Raw genomic sequence first — 22,303 nt, 5'->3', positions numbered from 1 at the left:
CCAGCACTCTGGTACATCTCTGGACATTTACTTATAAAACCAAAACAAAGAAGGGCTTGCAGAAGTAAGCTTTGCAGAGCTGTACAGGGTGTGGAGGCTTCTCTCCTGCAACAAGGCAGCCTGGCTAACGGACCCTGGCTAACATATTATCAGCAGCATTTGAGTAATAGACTGCTCATTTAGTTTTAATACATTTTGCATAGAGAGCAATCAGCCTTCATCAGTCTTAGAGATGAATTGGCTTAGCCAGCTAAATTCTAAAGATATTAGTCTGACAGCAGCCACATAAATCATAACATTTTCTTAATGATGGTAATATTAAAATATACTCTTGCTTTGAGAAACCAATGAAGCCTTCCTGTTTGCAGGCCAGATCATCCTGCCTGAATTAAAAGGAAGCTTAATTGATGTGTTTTAAAACTAAACTCACAGCCCCACTCCTGAGCATCTCTTGTATTCCTTTCTTTGAAGTTAAATTAATTTGTCCTACCTCTCCCTATTCCGTCTTCTAATCTTCAGCAGTGTCAGTGGAGACCTTGGCTCGGTGTTCATTGACCAAACTCCTATGGGAAGTGAGCAGGACATACACAACATCAGAGCTGAAGGCTTTGCCAGGTTAATCGTTTGTGTTGCCAGTAGTTCTTTGAGCTTATGCTTTTCCTCTAACCAACAGATGAAAGAGACCACAAGAGCTCCTGTCTGTCCACCTAGCCTAGCCAAACATGACCTTTTCCTATTTCTAGTACATAGCTCCTGAAGCTGGCTTGAGATCCAGCATGTTTTTGCCAGTTAAAGCTAGCACAATCTGACTAGGTCAGCTCATACATCACCTAGCTGCAGCAGAGCTGGGTACCTTGCCTGTATTAAACGTTCTGTGTGATTCCATGTGGGGCAGAACAGTTCTTTGGACCAAGGCTTGTTGCTCTAAGGAATGTCTTCCTAATGCTCCAGGCTAACCATTCTGTCTCCTGCTAAGCCGTGCTGACTGACCTTTTCTTCCTTGGCATTCTGCTGCTAGATGCAGCAAGGCACCCAGGAAGTAACCAGGACCATTTCCTGTCCCAGTGCCTTGTGTTAGGGCTCTACCTTGTCCTGCTGCTTTTCAGCAGAGCCTCTATAGGGCCTGTGCCATAGAGCTTCTCAGAAAACCTACTTTAGTAAGGTTCTGCTCACGTTAACACTCTGTACGAAAGACTTGACTGAAATCCAAATATCTGATACCTTTGGCAGCCTTTCTTCTGCTAAGACAATACTTTTGTGGTCAACTGTAAAGATTCAGTTTCTAAAGTATGAAGTTCATTGCTATGTAGAAACCCCAGCTCTAAGCTAGAGACCCTCAGGGTTTTAAGAAAGGACAGAGGTATCCTTCAGTCCTTACCTGTGCTATTTGCATGAGGGAAGGTTTTCCTGTTTCCCTTTTTGCATCCTCTGGATCAGGTTGATTTCTTAGAAATCCTCCTCTGATAGTCCTCTCCATCCTTTGCAGGGTCTTAACTGTGGTGCTAATATCTAGCAAAAGGACTAGGTGTTACTTATTGTGTACTGTGAAATGCTCATTCCCCTGGGCTGCTCTGTGGCATCCATACTCTGGTTTCTTGGCTGAAACAATGTGGTGGAAAAGGCAGATTTTCCCGGCAGGTGCTGCCCTGGGGTTGTGGAGCTACTTATGGGACATCAACCGCAGCTGAGTTCAGGTTAGTGCTTATGCCATTTGGGTATATGCTCCTGCCTTCAAAGGGATTAAAAAGTTCCAGATGGTGTCTCCTGTTGTTGTTTTTGTGTTGGGGCAGTGAACACCATGGAAAAGATGGGCCTAATTTGGGAGGCTGACATTGGGCTGTCTGTTTTTGGGAGTTCCAATCTGTGGCTTAAGGGAACTAAGGTGACCATGGTACCCTCCAGAGAGCTCACCTCTGAGGCCAGTTTTAAGGTGCAGTAAAGAATGGCTCTCCTTCAGGTCATTCCCAGCCAAGTGTTGCAGGCTCGTGGTTGGTTTGGCCAAGAATGGGGCCATTGCTCAGTAAGTGGCGTGCAGGATGGCTGCAGGATGCTCTTACCTCTTGGCTGTTCACTGACTTGCCAGGCAGCTTGGGCTGGTGGTGGTGATCCTTGGGTGGAGGTGTAAGTTCACCTTCCCAGGGCTGGATATGAAGGGACAGTCCACAGCTGTGTGCAGTAAGGTGTTTGACACTGTGGTGTTGAGAATCATTTCTTTCCTGGACTGTCTTCTGGCATTGCTGAGGAAGGAAAGTGCTTTCGTTCGTTCTTGGATCTACCCACAGGGCTTGGAAACCTGTTCTCCCCGGTACATTGTGCCAGCTGCGTTTGTGCTGCTTGTAATCTAATAAATGCTTGGTCTGAGCAGCTAGGACTCCTGCTAGAGCCCAAATGAATGCAGAGGAAGGACCCTGCTAAGTGTACGCATTCTTCCTCTCCTGGCCAGCTCCGATTCCCTTTCATAGCTCACATCTGATGCTTCCTCTCTCACCTAGCCCCTTAGCTCCGATGTAAATGTGTGTTCACACTTCCGCCAGTCAAGTAACTGTGCTCTCTCTGTCTCTCCCCTTTGTTACAAAGCCTGCTCTGTAAATGAATCCCACAGGTCTGGGGCTCAGCAGGTAAAAGGAGAAGTGAGTCTGTTAGCGCATGAGTCTAATCAGGCCGGCTAAAGCGAATAAAGTAGGGCAGCATTGCACATTAGCCGCTGTGTAAATGAGCCCTTTGATGGGCTGGGCACCGCGGGAGAGGGTTTGAAGCCAAGAAGAACTTTTGTTGTTAATTCAGTGACACATGGAAACTGTAAAACAGCGTGTCTTGCACACACACGAGAGGGAAAATAAAAGCCCTCACGACCGGGCTTTTCAATACCTGCCCTCGGACCTAGTCTGAAAACTTTCAGCCCCTGTCTCCCTCTCTTACCACTTGATTTTCCTTTCTCTCCCTTTCTTTTTTTGTTCCCCCTGCACTATAAAAAGAAAAGCTCTCTTGCCTTTTGAACTAGACGGCTGTGAGTGAGGGCTATCTCTGAGCTGTGTGGCTCTGTTACCTTTGTGTTCCAGATGAAACTGCCAAGCTCGGTGGGACAGAAGAAGATTAAAGCCCTGGAGCAGATGCTGATGGAACTCGGAGTAGGTGAGTAAAGGGGGCACGCGAGAGAGAAAGAGACACACAGAGCTAGCCTTTGTTCTCGAGATGGGCTATTTTTTCCCCTAGTAATACAGCCAGTTTCTTGAATAACAGTATGTGAATGGTTTTTAAAATATTTTATGTGTCTAAAAAAAAAGGAAAGAGAGGGTAAAAGCCAGAACAAGATGCACAGGGTTTTTTATTTTTTTTCCTCCCAGTAGAAAAATGTTTTAAAAGAGCCTTTGTTTCTCTCTTGTTTGGGCCTTTTTAACCATCAAGAGAGGCAGCACAGTATTAGAAGGCAAATCTCAGCCTTGCAGGGAGAGGTACTTCTAAGTGTGTTAGTGACCGCGGCACACACATTGTTCAGGGCTGCCCTGTCTTGCTTTCAAGCTTCGTTTCCTCTTAATTTACTGCTCACGGTGGCAAGTCCAAAATGCATCTGGGACTGTTCATCCCCCCTTTATAGGTTGCATGCTGTGTGAAAATCTGGAGCATCTCTGCCGAAGGGCGAGTAAACACACAGCCCTCACTCTTGAACTCCAGTGTCTTAGCAGCAGAAAGAAGGGTTCACTTAACAGGTACAATACCCACTCGTAGCTAGAGGGAAAGAAGTGCAGCCCATGGCTAGCTGCTGCCCTCCATGCAGTGGGTACAGTTTGCAGGTACCACAGGTCCCAGCATGCAGTGCCCCTTGACTGGACACCTTTTCCCCACACTGTGGCTAGGGGGGGATTTTTAAACACAGAAAAGGAAAAAAAAGAAGGAAAAAAACCCAAACCATGACCTTATTGGTAATTTAAAAGAGATTCCTGAGCCTGCTCGGAGCACTGACTCTGTTAACTCTTGTTAATTTTTTGGGCCAACTGGTTTATGGCTTGATATGTTGTCTCGGAGACACTGCAGTTCTGAAGGCCTCCTGTGGCTGGTGAAAGTGGCTCAACCAGGGTGGTTTTCCCTTTCTGCTTTAAAACTAAAGGAGTTACCGTCTTTGCTTGCTAGGGAAGCCTTGGGGAAGGATCTGAGTGCTTCTTACAGCTCACTTTCTATGAGGGTAAGGAGGGGTTCCTGACTCCCCACTCCTGCCTTAGAAAACACGTGTATCCTGAGGGCTTCGTGGTGCTCCAGCCCTGCTGTGCCTTAGAATCCATGTGGGAGTGAATGGGCAGTCAGGACCCTTCTAGGGATATTCTGTAGTAGGGTTTTGCAGGTCTGGGTGTTTAACAGAACCCTTTTTTTTTCTCCCTAGATCTCAACCCGATGCCCACAGAGGAGATTGTGCAGATGTTCAACGAGCTGCGGAGCGACCTGGTGCTGCTGTATGAGCTGAAGCAAGCCTTTGCCAACTGCGAATATGAGCTGCAGATGTTACGGCACCGCTATGAGGCCCTGGCCAAAGCTGGTAGTATTGGCCCCCTCACTGCAGAAGGCGCCCATCCAGATGGCCAGGCGGGGCTCGGCATCGAGGAGGTCAAGGGAGATACCAAGGACCAGATCATTGATGTAGTAGGAGCACCCCTGACCCCCAACTCGGTGAGAAGGAAGGTTGTGGGGGCAGAACAGGGAGCACTCAGGTCTCCGACGCAGATGCCCTGACAAGCGCTGGGGATGCTGCCCTGCTCTCCCTCCAGGCATGCGCGTCCAAGGGAGCACAGCACGCCTGTTTACCCCAAGTCCCAGTGCTGCTCTCTGGGCTCGTCTCCTGTGCTGGACAGTGTTCTTGGTGCTACAGGTGGGGTTGGCAGGGCTTTCTACATCCTGCATGCAGGCAGATGGCTTGACGTGGGTGCCACCGTGGACCAAAGCAGCAAGGCTTTGGGTGACGAGAGCTTGCCCTAGGGCAGCAGCAGTGATTCCATTACAGCTGCAGGCCTGAGGCATTTTCCTTCTAGACACAGCTCCATAAGGGTTTCTCAGAGGGAAGTGAGTGGGGAAAGCAGTCTTGAAATGATGAGCCATGACTTGCCCAAGTATCTGGCATCAAGCAGTAGTTCTGCCTGAAGCAGGAGGCTTGGGAAGGAGAGAGGTGTTTGAAGAGCAAAGGGGTGTTTTTATACCCTGCTTCCAGTGCTGTGAAAGGAAAGCCAGACCCTAGGGGTTCTTCCACTGCGAGCCCCGTGACAGTGTCCTGTGCATGTACCTCTGCAGGATGTGAATTACCAGCCTCTCCTCCCTGCCTCCATGAGGGCAGGCTGCCCAACCCCTCACCACTGCCTCAGGGCCAAGGGTATGCCGGGGATCAGCTGAGGTTGCTTTCCCCTCTGTGCAGTCCCCTGGCACAGCTGAGCTGAACTGCCTGACAAAAGCTGCCCGTCTTCACACAGTGGCATCCCCGACGCCTCAGATATACTGCCCCTGGTAGTGGCACAGACCTTTACTTTCTAAACTGTATAATGTATTGCAGGATATTGAGAACACCTAATCGGCAGAGGTGACACCTTAGTCTGGACTTGAGTAATGTCCTGTTTGATTGTGACAATATGGAGTCATAAGGAAGCGTTCCACTGAGACAGGTTCATGTTTGCAAAGGAGTCTTCTGAATTTTTTTTCTCCCCCTTACTGCTTTCAGTCTGAAATCTTACCCCTCCCTGCGGTCCCGAGTGTCCTGGGTTGAAAACTTTTCGGGCTGATTCACAACACACTTGCTCTCCCTTGAGACGTTGCTTGCTGGGAAGCTGGAAGAGGTGGTGGTGGTGGCCATGGCTGCAGGAGGAGGGAGCCCACGTGTGTTTTTGACCACATTGGTTCTCAGTGCCACCTTCTGGAATTGGAAACAAAGGGGTGGGCCCAGGCAGCACAGAGAGGGTTAAACTGACCTGGTCTCTGACATATTTGAAAGAAATATAATCAAGTTAATTCACTGCAAGGCAAATTCAGTACCTAAAGGGCCCCCATGTTAAATACAGCACTGACCTTTACCGGCTGATTACACAAAGACGACACAATTAGATTAGTCCAAGACAAAAGGTCAAGCACATTCACACTGTGACCATTTTATGCTACCTTTTGAGGGGGGGAAAAATTACATCCCAGCTGGAGGGGTGTCTTGGAGAGAAGTGGAATGGTGCCGCTGTACCATGTTCTGCCTGGCTCAGGTATGTTTGGAGAGTCAAGCAGGGCCTGGCACTGTGCTTGCCCTGAACCCAGCCAATGTGGCAGTGAGAGAGACAAGCAGCCTGTGACCCACAACCAGCTTTTCCAAGGATGGGCTGACCTTGAGTGGAGGCCATGTGTTGACGATGCTCCCTGCCCTGCCCACAACCGGCAGGAGCCTTCCCATGCCTCTCACTCAGCATCATGGCTAAAATTGGTCTCCGGAAGATAAATGGCTTGGGGTCAGCTTTAAGGAGAGCTGGGGTAGGTGCTGGCTGGTGAGGTGTGTGGGTGTGTGTCCTGGGTTTGGGGTTATCCCTGCACGAGGTAGGTGACACCTTGCCCTTCCTCTCACCAGGTTTAACCCTGCCACGCCAGCCTTGAGCTCCCCAGTTCAAGCGTGTTGCTTTGCCACTGAGCTGCTGGGGGCACTTGGGGGAATCATTTAATCTCCCTGCTTCAAATTCCTCTGGGTTGGAGAAGCCCTTTGTGCTGTCTAGCACTGCCCATCCGTGGCACTCCACATGTTGGATTAAGCATGGATTAGTTTAGCCTCCAAACCAGCTGCTCCCCTGAAGCCAGATTTGCTTCCCTAGAGAGAAGTATCTTGCTCCAGATGTTGGAGGGAGTGAGTAGCAAAGCTGGGAATAGGACTAAGGAGTCCTGACTCCTGAGCCCTGCCTGGCATGCCTGGATTCCTTCCTAGGAATTGGAACAGATGGGCAAAGGCACAATGGGGTGTTGAGATACTGTTTGTGGCAACATCTGGCTGCCTCCATCCCCCTTGTCCAGCAGTGGGGATGGAGGCATCTCAGAAGGGTGTTAGGGGTGGTCCTGGCAGTGAGACCCTGCGGGGCAATGGGAAGCTGGTTACCGGTCTACCTCACCGTGTCCACTGCATCCCGGCTGCCCTGGCTGCCTGTCCACCCTCCCCGAGGCACTGCGCTCCCGTCGCTGACCATTAAAGCCGAGCTGGGATCCCCCCAGTGCCGTCTGCTGCTGACCCTGGTAGGGGCTTTACTCGGGGCCTTTGGGAGGTGAAAGGTGAGCCGAACTCAGAACAAATTAGTTCCAAGCAGAAGTTCAGCCAGTTACTCCAGATTGGATCCTTTGATTTCCGCAACTCAGACTCCACTCAGTGATCTGTAATGAGTGACTCTCAGAAATCCTCACATTGCAGCACTTTGTTCCTGAGCTCACAAGTCAGCCCATTAATGGGTAAAGGAAAGGACCTTGAGTCTAAGAAGTCTCGGGTTCAGAGTCAGAATTATTTGACTTTTAAGCTTCCTTTATCTGAACTCCTGCTGACTTCTTGTTTTCTGAGCCTGTTTGAAAGCTAGAAGTTACATTGTTAAGATCAAACATTCTCTCTTTCCAGATGGAGTTACAATATCTGTCTTTTATATATATATTTTAATATATATAGTGTATATATACCAGGGTGTATATATAGACCTCTCCTTTTTTTTTTAATCGTTCTTTCCATTAAAAGAAACTAGACTTGTAAGCTCTTGTAAATTATAATGTAAAACATTTTTTTTAACCAGACAGTTCCCAATTTTGCCCAAGGCAACTGGAATAGCTGCGCCACAGAAGGCAATAGGAAGGTGATTAATATGAATTTGTGACATATTTGAAAGATGGGTCTTTTGCCATATAAAGATTATCAAACACATGTGCTCTTCCCCATTAATTCCACAGCCCTCCCAGGGAAGCCACAAAGCCCAGCTCCTTTGTTTCCAGGGTGGGTTTTTTGTTTTTTTAAATGTACCTTTTGGTCCCCTTGATTACCGCGGATTTGGTTTTTATAGGGCATCTGCTCACACTGCTGCGTGGGTTCTCTGGCCCTTTTATTTCCCCGTTAATCGGATCCCGCGAAGGCAGCCGTGCCAGGGCCTCTGACAAAATCCGTGTGTGTGTTGTATTTAACTTTTAGCCGTGCAAATTCCATGCTCTGTTTGCCGTCCGCCCGGTGCCCAGCGGGAACTGGGGGCTGCCTTCCTGCTGGTGGTGGAGGCAGCGGGGCCTCCCACGACGAGCGCTGGGCTTGATCAGTTTGGAGAGCATGTCCGTTGCTGCCTTGTCCAGCCCCTGGGTGCTTGCTGGCCTTTGGGGACAGGGGCTATCTGCAGGGACATGATCGCAGCCACCGGCCTCTGCCACTGCCTGTGGTGTGTTGTGCAAAGTGGACCCCAGCCTCAGGGCTCCGGCATGGTGTGACCATACAGCACCCAGCACATGGGGTACCTGGTGGCTCTGGCATGCCTGGGGCACCCTGCACGCAGAGTCCACCTTGGAGTGCTTACAGACCACTGCATGGTCTTTAGAGCCTGTGCAGTGCCTTGCAGAGAGGCTCCCTGCAATGCAGTACTAGGGCTGAGGGAATGTTCCCTGTTTGGTGTAAATGGTCCCATTTTTCCTATGGCTGGATTCAGCCCACACCTTGACTGTGAAGGGTAAGGATTGCCACAGCCCATCAGTCTCACTCCTGTGTATTGGTGTGTGCTGCCCAGAAAAGAGGTGTTTTTTTTGAGGGGCTGTGGTTCTCTGTCAGCCTCCTACTTTGCTCCTGGGCCACTTTACTGCAGGTCTGGATGGTGGAGCAGCAGTTCCAGGCTCTGCCCTGTCACATGCTGAGCATCCGTTGCATGGCTGGCTGTAGTGCAGAGCTGCTCTGCCCCTCTCTCGAGGCTATGCTCCTAATGGCTTGTTGCATCCTAGCTTGCTCAGTCAGGGCCCCTGGGTTGCCACAGAGCTCAGCCCCTTTCTCCTGCTCCCTCCCAGACCCTGTGCCAAGAAGGTGACCATCCCAAAGCCCTGTCCCAGAGGCCCCAGCCATGTTGTCCCTGGCATTCACCATCAGGCCCAGCTCCTCCTGCTGCCCTGCCCAAGGCAGGCAGACACCTCTGGCTTCAGTCTGCAGTGAGGTCCCTGCACCCCATGGTTTGCAGGGCTTTGGAGGGGCTGCAGGGTTGCTGAAGTCAGCAATGGGAGCCTGGGTTTGTGCAATGCCCACTGTGGGCACCATGGCCCTGCTGTGAGCCCCACTACTGCTGCCCACCCCACGTCCCCTCCACCTGCCTTTCAAGTGTAACTGGTGATCGATCCGCTCTGACAACGTCCTCTGAGTCACATTCTCGCCTGCAGGAGGAAAGGGCAAAGGCCAAGTTCTTAGTTTTCATAGAAAACTAATTAGACGACTCCATCGAAAATGGGTCAATAAAGCTGATCAGGGGCTGCTCAGAGGGAGCCATTAAAACCCCTGTGACCTTTGCTGGAGCGAGTGGGATGGGGCTGCCCCTTCCCTCTGGGATCTCCCCCTTCCATGCCAGCTGGACAGCTGAGTCCCTGTCACACCGCAGCAGCAGGCAGGTCCCTTGGGCACGTGGATGCGATGGTGGTTCCTGCACGGCCCGTGTATGGCTCCTGTGCATCATGGAGCTGCTGCTTGCATGGCAGAGCCATGCTGCCTGTAGCAGGGATGCTCTGTGATAGCAGCTATGTGGGCACAGCGTGCCAGGTTGCAAGGTGAGGTGACAGATGCCAGTGGGCCGTGGTGGTGGCACCCATTGGTGCAGCCTTGTTGGGACAGGCTGGTTGCATCCTTGGTGGCTGTCCTGGGGTACAAGCAAACATAAGGTGGTGGGAGAGGCTGCTGGGAAGTGTTCCCAGTACCAGGGAACCCAGACCTCCCATTCACAGCCAAAAAGCTTGTCTTGGTAGGGAGCATGGACATACTGGGGTGCTGTATCCCAGAAAGGACAGCCCCATCCATGGGGCACCCAGGCAGCACACACCTCTGCATCCGCTCCCCCTGTACACACTCGCACATGGATGGGCACAGCCCGGGCTCCTTTACCCCCAAACTTTATTCATGTGGCACATTTACAGCAAGGATTGGAATAACTAGACAATGAAAATGCTGGGTTTGCATTATCGGTTGGTTTAACTGGAACACCACACACCATGCAGTCATGTACCGCCAAGTTCAGTGCCTGTATTGCCCTTCTGGCTGCCGTCACCGGCTTCGCTCCAGGCCATGCACGCACGGGCCCGGGGCTGCAGCCTCCCTGCTAGGTCAGCACCCGGACGAGGGCTCCATTCAGCAGGGCCCTGGGGCTGGGTGATAGGTGACACTTTTTGGGGGGGGACGGGACGGGACACGACACATGTGCCCTCAGCCTGCCCCATGGCTGCCCCCCAACCGCCCTGGCCGGCCGGGAGCCCACCCAGCCGGAGGGGATGTGCTCGGCAACTCTCAGGCAACAAGCCAGCTGCTGCTGAGCGTCCGCGGGGACGGGGGTGGGGGGGGGCCGAGCCGCAGCTCGGGGTCGGAGGGAGGCCGGATGGGGTCGGAGGGGAGCGAGACCGGGGGCACGGGGCAATTTGCAGCTCCCCTGCTCGGGTACCTGTGGGCCGGGGGCCAGCGCTCGCTGGCACGTCCACCGCCGGCGACCGACGCGGTGCTGTGGCGGGCCCGTCCCCGGTGGAGCTGGGATCGGTCGGCGGGGCCGGGGCAGGGCTCGGGCATCCCACTCAGCCCTGCAAGAGGCACCAGCAGGCGGGACGGGGACGGGGCTCCGCATGGATGCTGTCACCTCCCTCTTGCCGCCCGCCCGCTGGGCCCCTGCCCCACTGAAGGGAGCCCTCCGGGGCCCCGCAGCCCACGGTGGGGCTGCCAAGGGGCTCTGCAGCGGAGAATACAGGCACTTCACCTTGAACATAAAGAGACGGATCGCGTTTGTCACATACAGGAGTCAGAGAGGGGTTAGTGTTGACTCAAAAAGGGGGGAGAGGCGCTCGGGGGAGAGGCGGGGGGGCTGGCAGGGAGGGCGAGGGGCCGTCTCGACACTGCTGAGCCTCCGTGAGCGCTGCCCGGGCGCAGGCATCGCTGCAGCAGCCATCGAGGCCTGGAAACATAAAACCAGAGAAAAGAAAGAAGAAGGGAAGGTGGGGACGGCCCATGCCGGGGAGGGAGGAGATGGAGGGGGGGGGGATGCTCTGGCTACGGGGCGGGAGAGGGAGGATGGGGTGGGATATGGAGGGAGGGACGGAAATTGGGAGCCAAAGAAAAAGAACTACGAGTCTAAAATGTGGTGCAAGCGCCCTACGCGGCTGTCCGCTAGCATGGCATAATGTCCGGAGCAGCCCAGAGAGGGAGTCACATCAGGTCTACACAGATTTGCCTTCCCATATATACAACCTCTACTGGAGTTAACAGCTGAAATTGAGATTTTTTGTGTCGGTTCCTCTGGCCTCGGTTGCCGTTTTGTTTTTAATGCTGGAGCCCGTCCTCCCCGCCTCGCCGGCGCCGGGCGCATGCAGCCCTTGCCTGGCTTGCCTTGGGGATCAAAAGGGTTTGGAGGTCTGCTTGAAGATGAAGCCTCTATGGGCCAGTGTCTTCATGATGTTGGCGATGTTCTTACAGTCATCTGCGGAGAGAGAGCACAGAGGTACTGGGTTAAAGCCACGATCAGACCAGGACCTGTTGGATCAAGCTCCCAGTTCCAATGCTGGGGCCGTGCAGCTCCAGGCACAGCCCCTGTGTCCACACCAGTCCAGGCACTCTGTCCCGCGTGCTCTGCAGTGCTGTGGGGTGAGTGCGGGGTCCCCAGCTCCCCAGCATTGGTCACCTGCATCCCAGTATTGCCCCATGCTGCACTGGGATGGATGCATGCCCAAGACTTGGAGGCTTGGCATTGCCCAGGCTGCAAGTGGATACATCTCTGGCTTCTCCAGGCTGGTGCTTGCCCCACAGCCCATGGGGAGCTAGTAGATTCAGAAGGCAGCATTCCTGCAAGACAAGCCCATCACAGTCTCTATCTCTTGGCCAGTGTCTGCCTCCCTGCAAGCCTAGTGCCAGCCTCCTGTTCCAGCACCCCTGTCCCTCAGGTGCAATGGCCAGCAAAAGGGCTGTCCCTGCACTGGGATGGGGACAGCAAGTGATGCTGGAGCTGCCCTCCACCAGCCAAGCCTGGTCCGCACCTTACCCTGGCCCTCATGCAGGGGCTGCGTGGCACTGGGCTCTCTCTGCACTTTGGGGTTGTCCCTGTCCCCACCAGAGCCAGCCTTTGGTGCTGCCCCGTGCCCACCAGCCCCATGCTAAGTCAGACCACGGTCGAAGCAGATGCAGGGGTCCATCCAGCAGTTCCATGACCACCAGAGCAAGGGGTGGCCGTAGCAGCAGCCAGGAGGGGGAAGGCTCTGGCTGGTGTTATTTACCTGGGACTAAACTCAGGCACCGTTTGCTAAAATAGAAGCCGGGCTTAAATTGATTCCTAGTGTCTATATTTCATGTTGAAAATTGGCTTGTAAATCCATGTTTTGATCTATGAGGGCCGTCTCCTTAAGAAAAAGCAAGAGTAAATGTGTAATTTCTCCCTTGACAGCACACGGCGCAGAGGCGATCCTTCTTCCCGCTCCCCTCCGTTTCGGGACAGCTCCACTCGCTCCGATTACCACTCTTTCTTCCTCGCCCCACGCCTTGATGTCTCCATTTCATTACCGCCCGCCCATTTATCAAGCTGTTACCGTAAGGGTGACTTTGCCCACTTGCATGTGGCAGCGGGGCCCGTCTGACACGGGGAGAGGGTGCCCCGGGAAGGGGGGGGAGCAGGCAGGGCCCCCCTCTCCCTGCCGCCGCTGGATGGATGTTGTGGTGGAGGGAAGGCTGCATCATTACTGATGTGTAAATGATAAAGAAGCCTCCACATCCATCTCCCAACTGTAAATCCAGGGAGTGCTTTATAATCAAGCTACAGCGATAATAATGTGAAATTAGGTCTCTCTATCAACGGGAGGAGGCCTTTTAATCACGGCTTAAAGGGTGCAAACGCTGTTTATCATAATTGAACTGTATCCGGGCTAATTGTGGCCATATTTCACTGTCTAGGAGACAGCAGGCTGCCTGCTGACAGTGCCGCGTGCCGCACTGAGGGCCCCAAGCAGACGGGCAGCGCTGCCCCACTGCCAGGCGCCTGCCTGCAGGGATGGGGATTCTCTGCTGCTCCCTGCCCCACCACCAGCACCGCCCAGCCCCGCTGCGCCCCGTGACCTGATGGCAAAGCCATCACTTGTCCCTCAGCGCTGGTCGGAGGTGCAGCTCCTCAGGGAAGGAGGAGCCCTCCTGGCTGATGGCTGGCAGCAGAAGAGGTAACGTCCCCACTGGAGCTATGTGCCTCCATAGTGTTCCTCCGGCCCTTCTTATGGCACCATTCCCCTCGCCACTGTGACAAACAGGGGAAGAGAGCTGGGTATGAGGACAGCCTGATGAAGGAGAAGTGTCCAGGGCATGTAGTGACAGGACAAGGGGAATGGTTTTAAACTGAAAGAGGGGAGATTTAGATTAAATATTAGGAAGAAATTCTTTACTGTGAGGGTGCTGAGGTTGCCCACAGAAGCTGTGGCTGCCCCATCCCTGGCAGTGTTCAAGGCCAGATTGGACAGGGCTTGGAGCAAGCTGCTCTAGTGGAAGGTGTCCCTGCCCATGGCAGAGGGTTGGAACTGGATGAGCTTTAAGGCCCCTTCCAACCCAAACCACTCTGTGATTCTAAGGAGAGGTGTCCCCAGACCCACTGGCTAGCACAGGGGCAGAGATGAGCCCGTCTGCGCCTTTGTCCTCTCTGCTAACCAAGGTGGCACTGATAGCTCTGGACGTGCCCTGGAGATGCTGGGTGTCGTGCCTGCCCAAGCCACAGAACCAGCTCCTGCTGTCACTTACCCTGACACAAATGAGCCTCTCACCATCCTTAGGACCTGCTGAGGCCCCAGGAAACCAGCACCAGACCTGCCCCAGGAGCCAGCTCCCAGGTGTACCTAACAGGGAAATGGTGGCTTGAAAGACAGAGAAACCAAGGCAGGGAGAGTGCCACCATCTGCAGCCAAAGCACCCCCACCAGCCAGCCCTGGCCTAGTCTCCCAGAAAAGTAACAGCAAAGCAAATCCTGGCCTCTGAGCTCCATCAATCCATGTCTCGTATGGGAAAGCACAGCCCTGGCTGCTGCCCTTCACCACTCCCAGACACCCATTGCATCCTTCTTGTCCACAGCATCGCCCAGGGCCAGCGTGGGATGCTAGCACTTGGCTATTGCTCTGTATTGCTGTATTGCCAGGGGAACTGCACAGAGACCTGGGGGACCCCACGGAACCTCCTGGGACTCCCAAGCTGGTCCGTGGGGAGATCCCCTGGGACCACTGGCTGCTTCCTGAACCCCATCAGCTGCCTTCCCAAAGCCCTGATGTGCTCTCACGCCGAATGCCAGTGCTGGGAGCTGCCCTGGGCTCTGAGCTGCTGGCCTGTGAAGCCGGTGGGACCCCAGCAGGTTGGTGATACCTGCACAGGTAGCAATGTTCTCACCATCCCAAATGATGCCATGGCCCTTTGGCAGCGGGAGCGCCAAGCTTGTCATAAGTCATTTAGTGAGACTCATTCCAAATCAGTGCTAAGGTAAACACGCTTATTATAATTATCCATGTAAAAAAAAAATCAACAACAGCAGAACAACTTTCTAATATGCAATTACAGCCATCTATTGATTTTACAATGTAATCCGCTGCGATTGATTTAATAACACAATTATAGGCTGGCTCTCGGGATATTAGAGTGGGAGATTTTCATAAACTCCAAAGCAAAAAACTAAGCGGCTTTTAAAACAACACAGTCAGATGGCTGTTTGGGGAATTATTAGCAATATGAAATCCTCTAAATCTGGCCGTTGTTACCTTGTGAGAGGAATTTCTATTACAAAAATGGCAATTGACAGCCTAAGAGAGCGCGAACGGGATTGCTCTGCTGCTCTTTCGGTGCTTAATCCATTGCAAAGGTGACCACTGGGCAGGGGACGGGTGGGATCCGATGCAGGCCGAGGGCCAGGGGCAGCCCTGCCCTCCTTGTGTCCCCGCTGTCCCCAGCACCCAGGCTGGCACCCACCAAACCCGTCCCATCAGGGTGCCCCTGTTGGGCACACAGAGGCCCCCACGGTGCAGAACCTCCTGATCCCTACCCCAGCACACCCGGGTCCCAGACACTGCCAGGGGCCGTTGGGGTGCCAGCCCGTGTCCCCAGGGCTGTGCAGGGGGACAGGGTGAAGGTGGCCCCATGTCACTGGCTGGCACAGCTCTGCGGGTGCTGCACAGGCTCCGCGCGCTCCCGCTCTCCTGGCGCTCGCTCCCTCAATGTATTCCTGACTTTATGGGCACATTTTTCTTGTCAAGCTGACAGGGTTGCTAAGTGGATTTCTCCCTGATATGCGGACGGATTATCACATTACTCCAATGTCCTACACAAACATATTACTTTATATTCAATAGCCCTAATGAATATAAACTGCTTTTTCTTTTTTGGGGGTGGGGGGTAATCTATAGATTTTTAATGAGGGCACTATTAACTCCCTCCTCTTTAAAACAGACTTAGGTGCAGCCTCTGAGTAGAAAATCAATGGTGTTATTGTAGGAATATTGTATATTGATATTGTAATAATAAGATGCAATTGATTTAGGGGTGTTGTGCAGCGTGTGTGAAAGGGGTCAGCCTGGGGTTATCCTGCCTCCTGCAAACAGAGGGTGGCTCTGTCCTGCCTCCCTGCCCCTCGCCTTGTCATGCTGCTGCGGAGCATCGCCCCATGTCCCCCCTGTTACCCACTGCAGCACTGCATGGCCTCGAAACCCGTGTCCTGGCCCTCTGTGTCTTGACAAGCTCTTGCCGCAGTGACAGCCAAGGACAGTGGTATGCGCACACACATGGGGTGCAGGAGCCTCTCTTGATTAGGGCTGGAGTTTGCCACCATTCAGCATCACTGACTGCCCTTGTCCTTGGAGGGGGACAGACATTCCCACCGCACTCCTCTGCCAGAACGGAGGCAGAAACCCCTCATCCCAGCCAGTGCACATCCTCCCTCTGGCCACTGCAAACCCAGGGTGAGCTCAAGGGTTCCATCAGCAGGACGCTTAGCTTGCAGCCCAGGTATGATATAGGAATGGGGCTGCCAGGAGGAGCGATGCCCACTGAGGAGAGCATCACCTCCGCACACACCCCAGGCTCCTGCTGGCATTTCCCCTGCCTCTCCATGGGACTGGACTGTGTGGATGCCATTGCCACTGGGGCTCAAAGGACCGAGCACCACCATGACCACTGTGTGCTGGGCTGAGACACAGTGCAAGGAGCTGGGGGAGCGCAGGGCCCCCGAAATGTGCTAATTTGGAGGCAGCCCCTCTGCACCTGTGCTATGGCCGGGAAGACGGATCACCCCTGGCCCGAGCTGAGCAGGTCCATATTTAAACTGTCCCCATGCTTTATGGGCTGTACAAGAACTGACGCTCAGGCGACGAGGGGCCATTTGTCAATGTTCTAATGGCAGATTACTGTTAATGAATAATATCACCGCTGCCTTTGTATAACAGCTCCCTGCAAAGCGGAAACCCTAACCGCCGCCCTCCGCCTCCTGCTGTGACCCCGGTGACAGTAGGTGGCCTTGTGACCAGCAGGAACGGTATGGTCCCCATGAAGCTCAGCCAGCATCCCCAGCAATAGCAAAGGGGAGCGCTGGGTGCTGTGTCCCCTCAGTGGCTGTGCTGTTCCCTACGAGCAGTCACATCCCCAGGAGGGGACAACCATCAGGGGCAATGAACGACAGCGTTTGCCTGGCACACAGAGACACTCACTCTGTTCATGCTGGAGATGGGAGGGACCTGCGTCTGGTCCACATCCATCCCTGCCATGACATACAGGGCAAGGTGGGGACACCGGGATGCCCAGCTGCAGTGGTGACAAGGACACGGCAGAGCTAAGAGCTCCCATCCTGAAGGTATCCATGGGGACACCAGGGATGGTCCTGCCAGGCTTCTCCCGAACAAATGGCCTCATAATGCTGCATGTGGGGCGAGGGGCTCCGTGTGCCCCGCACAGCCGGCAGGTACATTAGGTGGAGCTGACAGCGACGTGTGGAATATTAAGAATAACTTACCTCATTATCTGCAATTACGTTACTGCCACACACCTCATTTCTTCATGAAGAGAAGGAAATTAGTTTTATATTGACTTCATCCCAGTGCCTCCCCTGCCTGCCCCGCCACAGACCGCCCGCACAGGCTCTGAAGGGGGTTTGGACACAATCAATACTCATCCTGTCCCTACCTGTTGCTGTCCCTATCCCTTGGGGACAGGATGCTTGTCCCACCCTCTGCACACCGGGGTCAGTGAGGCCTCCAAACGTGGCTCATCCCAGCAGGGAGGCTGGAGCTGGGAGAGCCTGTGTCTGGCAGCTTCCAGGTCCACAGGGAGGTGAGACCACTGGGTGTCCCTGGGAAGCAGCCAGGCAGACACAAGAGAGGGGACACGTTCTTGTGTTCCATCGTATACCCTGCCACTTGCTTCCCCCTGCCTGGGCTGGCCACTGTCACCCCATGGGTGATGGGATGCTTCCTCCTGTCCTCCATGCTGGGTACCTCTTTTTCTATCGTGTCCCCACCGCACTGGCATAGAGCTGGGTAGATGGGGACACAGAAGCCTTGAAACATGACATGTGCCAGCCCTCAGGCTGCTGCATGGCCTGGCACAGGCGATGCCATGTGCAGGGATCCCAACATCTGGGGCATCCCAGCGCGAAGGGACGGGCAGCTCTCTCACAACATCCCCACCAGTGCACAATCTCAAAGGTCGTTGATACTGCTTGGGCTGAGGGTGGCACAGGGTGTGCTGAGCCCTTGGTTTGTCCTCCATCCCTGTGACTGTCCCCACACACCCAACATCCCAGCCGGCATCCCTGGGCAAACAAAGCGAGTGCTGCCACCGCCCCGCTCCTGGCTGCAGCCTCTCACCGGCCGGGAGGGAAGGGGAGCGGCGTGCGTGGTGATACAGGGGAAAAAGGCAATTTCATCTTTATTAGAAGGAGATTTCTCTTTTAGTAATAAGCACACTTCAAATAATTAGCGTGTTTTACGTAATAATGAAATTATGGAAATGCAGGCCACTTATTCAAACAAGTCACCATTACCATATTTTTAAATATTAGACTTAATTAGAGTTTATCACTTCAGAGAAGTACGAGGAGTGGAAATTTTTTTTCCTTTACAAAAAAAATCCTCATAAAGTGTTTATTAAGAGCGGGTAAGGAGGGGATAATGATCTGTTTGGAAATTAAGGCAATCAAACATTTAATGCTCTGCACTCCTGTAGGCAAAAGCATTCAAATGAGTCAATTATACATCCATTATCCAGGCACGATTAAACAAGGCAGGACGGGGAATTTGTCCTCCGCATCATGCGATTGTCGCGAGGACTTATGTCCACTTAAAGGCAGCTAATAAAACACTAAACTTGGAGAAGGAGAGCAAGGGAGGACTGAGAGAAGGCAAGACAAGAGAAGAGAGGCGGCGGGTCAGTGGGACTGTGGAGGGGCGAGGGTGGGAGGTGGGTAAGGATGGAGCCGTGTCTGCATCCCAGCCCTTCATAAATCAAAGTAATTAAGTTAACATGAAAATCAACTTCACCATCCCGTTAAATTACAGAATTTGCATATTAGGACTCAAATGAAGTAGGTAGCAGGCGAGGGGGCTGGGAGGGAATGGAAGGGGGGGTGGAAGAGGAGGATGAGCGGGACCACGCACCAAAAAGGGAACCATTTATTATGGTGAATAACTAATTTCAGAATTTATAGCTCTGGATTTTCATTCCCGTGCCATTTATATTACAGAAGGAAATTAAGGGGCGGGCAGGAGGCTGGCTGGACATCTTTCTGCGTTATTGCTTGTCTGCCATTTGCAAATCATTATTAATTGTGGCCCGTGTCACTGGTGCAGCAGGGCAGGGTGCCTGGACAGCCAGAGCAGACACACATATCTCTTCATCAGGACCCCAGCCGCTAGCCCTGGAGAGCCAATTACCCCTCCCTGATTGGTATCAGATAAGGAGGGAATTTTTACAAATTAGGGAATAAATAGAATTTCCACACGTGGAGCAGGGAGGGCTTGAGAGGCAGTAATGAAAAACGATACATCACCATCAGCCAGACAACCCTATTCATACGCCGACGCATTACGCTCACTACTCATAATCCCGCCGAGTGACAGACAGCCGCCGAGCCGGAGGGGAGTGCATCCCGCCGGCCAGCCCTTTCCCAAGCATGGCCTCCAGCTTCCAGCACCCTTGCTGCAGCCCAGGGAGGTCTCCCATGCTGCAGCCTTTGCCATGGCCTCGCAGGGTGCACACTGAGTGCTTGGCATTGCTTCTGGCCAAGGTGATGCTGCATGGAAGCCATCACTACTCTGCTGCCTATAGGAAGAGACCGGCAAGATAAGCCTCCAACTTGGCCTTGAGTTTGGTGGGTGAAGTCAGCAGCCAGGCACCCTGCTGCACCCCAGCCTCTCACTCAACCCCTGTATCCCTGCAGCTAAAGCACATTTTGCCCAAAATTATCCAGCCCAAACACTGCCCTCAAGAAGACTCTCCACTCCCTTGGTGGGTCATGGCAGTATCCTGCTGTTACAAGATGCCTATCTAACTTCCAGCAAGGATTTACCTTTTTCTGCTATTCAACCCCAAATTGGTCCCATGGCTCTGACCTCTGCTGCTCAGTTAGCACTGGGGTCCCTCCATGCCAGCGGGGTTCCTGCGTTACTTTATGAGTGGTGCTAGAGCTTGAGGACAGCAGCACTGCCACTGACCAGCCACAGGAGCAAAAAGGATGCTCCATCGGGAATAAGCTTGGGTTAGGGTGCCTCCAACCCTGTGAGTCTGCCTGATGGGGATTTTCAGACCCCAGCATCTCCCTGTGGCAGCACAGTCCTTCACCCTGCCTGCAACAAAACTGGACGGCCTTGAACACTAACAGGGTCCATGGCACAAGGTCCTTGGTCTTGGAAAGAGCAAACCCTGGGAGCATGAGGACCCCGCTGACATTCGGAGCCCAGTCTGCACTGTGCTCCCCAGCGTCAGAGCCACGTGCCTCCGTGCCCATAATTAGGTCTCCCTTATGACAAGCACGTCACTAAACAAAATGCTCGGCAGGAGATCAATCTCGCCTGTAAGTCACGCAGCCTTTAATTTATTCAGCATACACTGTCGCTCCGCTGCTGCCTTCCTGTAATTTATACCGTACACTGTCGTGTATTATTTAACTCGCCCCGGTGTTTTACAGCTCTCCCGAAAGTCGCTGTGCAAGAGAAAGTCATGGCAGGGCACTGGTGAGGTGAAGTGGGATGCAAACTGACCCCTTGCTCCGGGGCTGGTACAGCACCCCTGGCCCTGCCTAGGGACAAGGTGACAGTGACAAGGTCCCACAGAAGCTGGTGCTTCAGGACCCTGCAGGTGGGAATGGCAATGGAAGTTTACTGATGCTGCAGGCGAATCCCTGCAGGAGTCCAGTAAACCACAGGCTCCACCACTGGTGCTCCCTTAGAGGAGGACAGCACGGTGGATGCAGGATGCCTTCCTGTCGGGGCTGGGCTGCCTGGGGAGACCCAGCTGGACCTGGGAATGGGACAAGGCAGAGACGCTCTCAGCATCCCTCCTCCTGGCTGTGCTGGAAGCAGGGATGGCCAGGCTTGTCCCCTTCTGCAACATGGATGGAGGGTCCCTACCCACAGGTACTGCCTGAACACAGCCAGAGATGCTGAGCAAAGTGCGGAGGGTGGCTGGGAGCCCCATGGGTGGCTCAGCAGGTGGAGCAGCATCTCCTAGCCTGGCCTGACTGTAGGGCTGCAGGCAGCTGTGGGCAACGGAGGTGAGTAAGCAGCAGCACTGCCAACATGCTCAATCCCATCAGCACCAGAGCAAGAGAGAAGTCCAAGGGATGGAGAGGAGCAGGGAAGCTGCTCACAGCCCATCACCACCATGGCTCTGCCTTTGCCCTGCTGGCACAGCTGGGACCATATCTGCCACTGGAGCTGGTCCCTGAGGATTCCGGGGGATGCTGGTGGGAGCAGGCAGCCCTGCCAGAGTGGTGGGGCACAGGACACACAGCAGCAGCAGCCAGGCCCTGACAGCAGGAGGGAGGTCCTACCCCAAAACTGGGTGGCTGATGTGGCTGCTCAGAGCAGCTCACCTAGAGCTTTTCTTCGGCCGTGCAGCTGGATTGAAACATGATGTAGAGCTGGATCTCCTCCACAGGGAAGGTTAAAACCTCTGTTCAGTGTAAAGTTGCCATATCTAAGCACTTATGATCATGATATTTATGGCTATTTTATTCCAGGCCGTTAAAGGCAGCAGTAGTTATCCACAGATAAAGGGAATTCAGCTCCCCTGATGACTTTTCTCCCCACGGTGAATGCATACTTGGCCGGAGCGGGGTGCTTATGATGCAGGATCTCGCCACATGGTCCCTGCCAGAGCCAGCACTGGGGCTGGGCACACAGATGCTTGGCATGGCTCTGGTTCTGCTGTGTGGGAGCTGTGGGGACACATGCAGGAGATACTGCACCAGTGCGGGTGTCCCTGCCTCCCATATCCCCTCTGCACGCTGCCAGGCCCTGCTGTGATGGAGGGTTTATTTAGGGCAGCAGGAGACCAAACTGCTCTGGAGCTTTGCAGGGCATTTAGAGCCCCACACATCTCTCACTATCAACCAGCCATTGGCTCTGCTCCACATCCAGCTCCTGACACCCAGTCCCACCACTGGGACTGGGAACCTAATTAAGGAGAAATTTCAAGGGAGAAATGACAGAGTTGATAAAGCCGAGTTTCTCCTGCCTGTGAGTGACACGAGATGTCAGAGAAAGGAAATAAAAGGCAAGGATGCAATTCCAGTGCCGCTGAGAGTGTGTGGCGAGTCCTAATGGAAAGTTCTCCTGCTCTTTAAAGCTTGGTCAGATGGCCTAGTTATTGCTTTAAAAGGACCCAGAATCAAACTGCAGCGCTGCACTCGATGCCTTCAAATAAAGGGAGCTGGGTTTCTGCAGGTCCAGCGAGGCAGAGGCAGGTGATTACACAGAGAAGGGCAGGTCTCTCTATCTTGGAGGGAGACCTACCTATTTTTAAACATTAGCTCCAAATCAGCAGCTCACCTCTTTGTCTCACACAAACCCTCTCTCTCCTTCTGGAGGAGAGATCAAACACCAGCCCTGCTGCCATTGTTTCTCTCCCAGCGAGATG

At 53.5% G+C, this 22,303-nt stretch overlaps 2 protein-coding genes across 9 annotated transcripts in view; one reads left to right on the top strand and one right to left on the bottom strand.

The window, feature by feature from the left end:
* DMAP1 (DNA methyltransferase 1 associated protein 1) overlaps positions 1-7,894 on the top strand; it is a 36,818-nt gene extending 28,924 nt beyond the window's left edge. For all 7 annotated transcript variants that reach the window (XM_061451433.1, XM_061451432.1, XM_061451437.1 and 4 more), the window contains 2 exons: positions 3,060-3,132; positions 4,376-7,894. In XM_061451433.1, coding sequence (XP_061307417.1) covers positions 3,060-3,132; positions 4,376-4,722 — 420 coding nt within the window. In that variant the 3' untranslated portion in view covers positions 4,723-7,894. The remainder of the gene's footprint in view (positions 1-3,059; positions 3,133-4,375) is intronic.
* Positions 7,895-10,070: 2,176 nt separating this feature from the next.
* The window catches only part of ERI3 (ERI1 exoribonuclease family member 3), a 131,217-nt gene continuing 118,984 nt past the window's right edge, over positions 10,071-22,303 (bottom strand). For both annotated transcript variants that reach the window (XM_061451424.1, XM_061451425.1), the window contains exon 8: positions 10,071-11,651. In XM_061451424.1, the coding sequence (XP_061307408.1) occupies positions 11,569-11,651 (83 nt within the window). In that variant the 3' untranslated portion in view covers positions 10,071-11,568. The remainder of the gene's footprint in view (positions 11,652-22,303) is intronic.

This window comes from Pezoporus flaviventris, unplaced genomic scaffold, assembly GCF_033815535.1.
Source record: "Pezoporus flaviventris isolate CSIRO_AGI_PZ_B2104156 unplaced genomic scaffold, CSIRO_AGI_Pfla_v1 ptg000013l, whole genome shotgun sequence".
In the NCBI taxonomy this organism is placed as follows: Eukaryota; Metazoa; Chordata; class Aves; order Psittaciformes; family Psittacidae; genus Pezoporus; species Pezoporus flaviventris.
The sequence above is the reverse complement of the archived record's forward strand: the minus strand, read 5'-3'. Positions and strand labels throughout refer to the sequence as shown.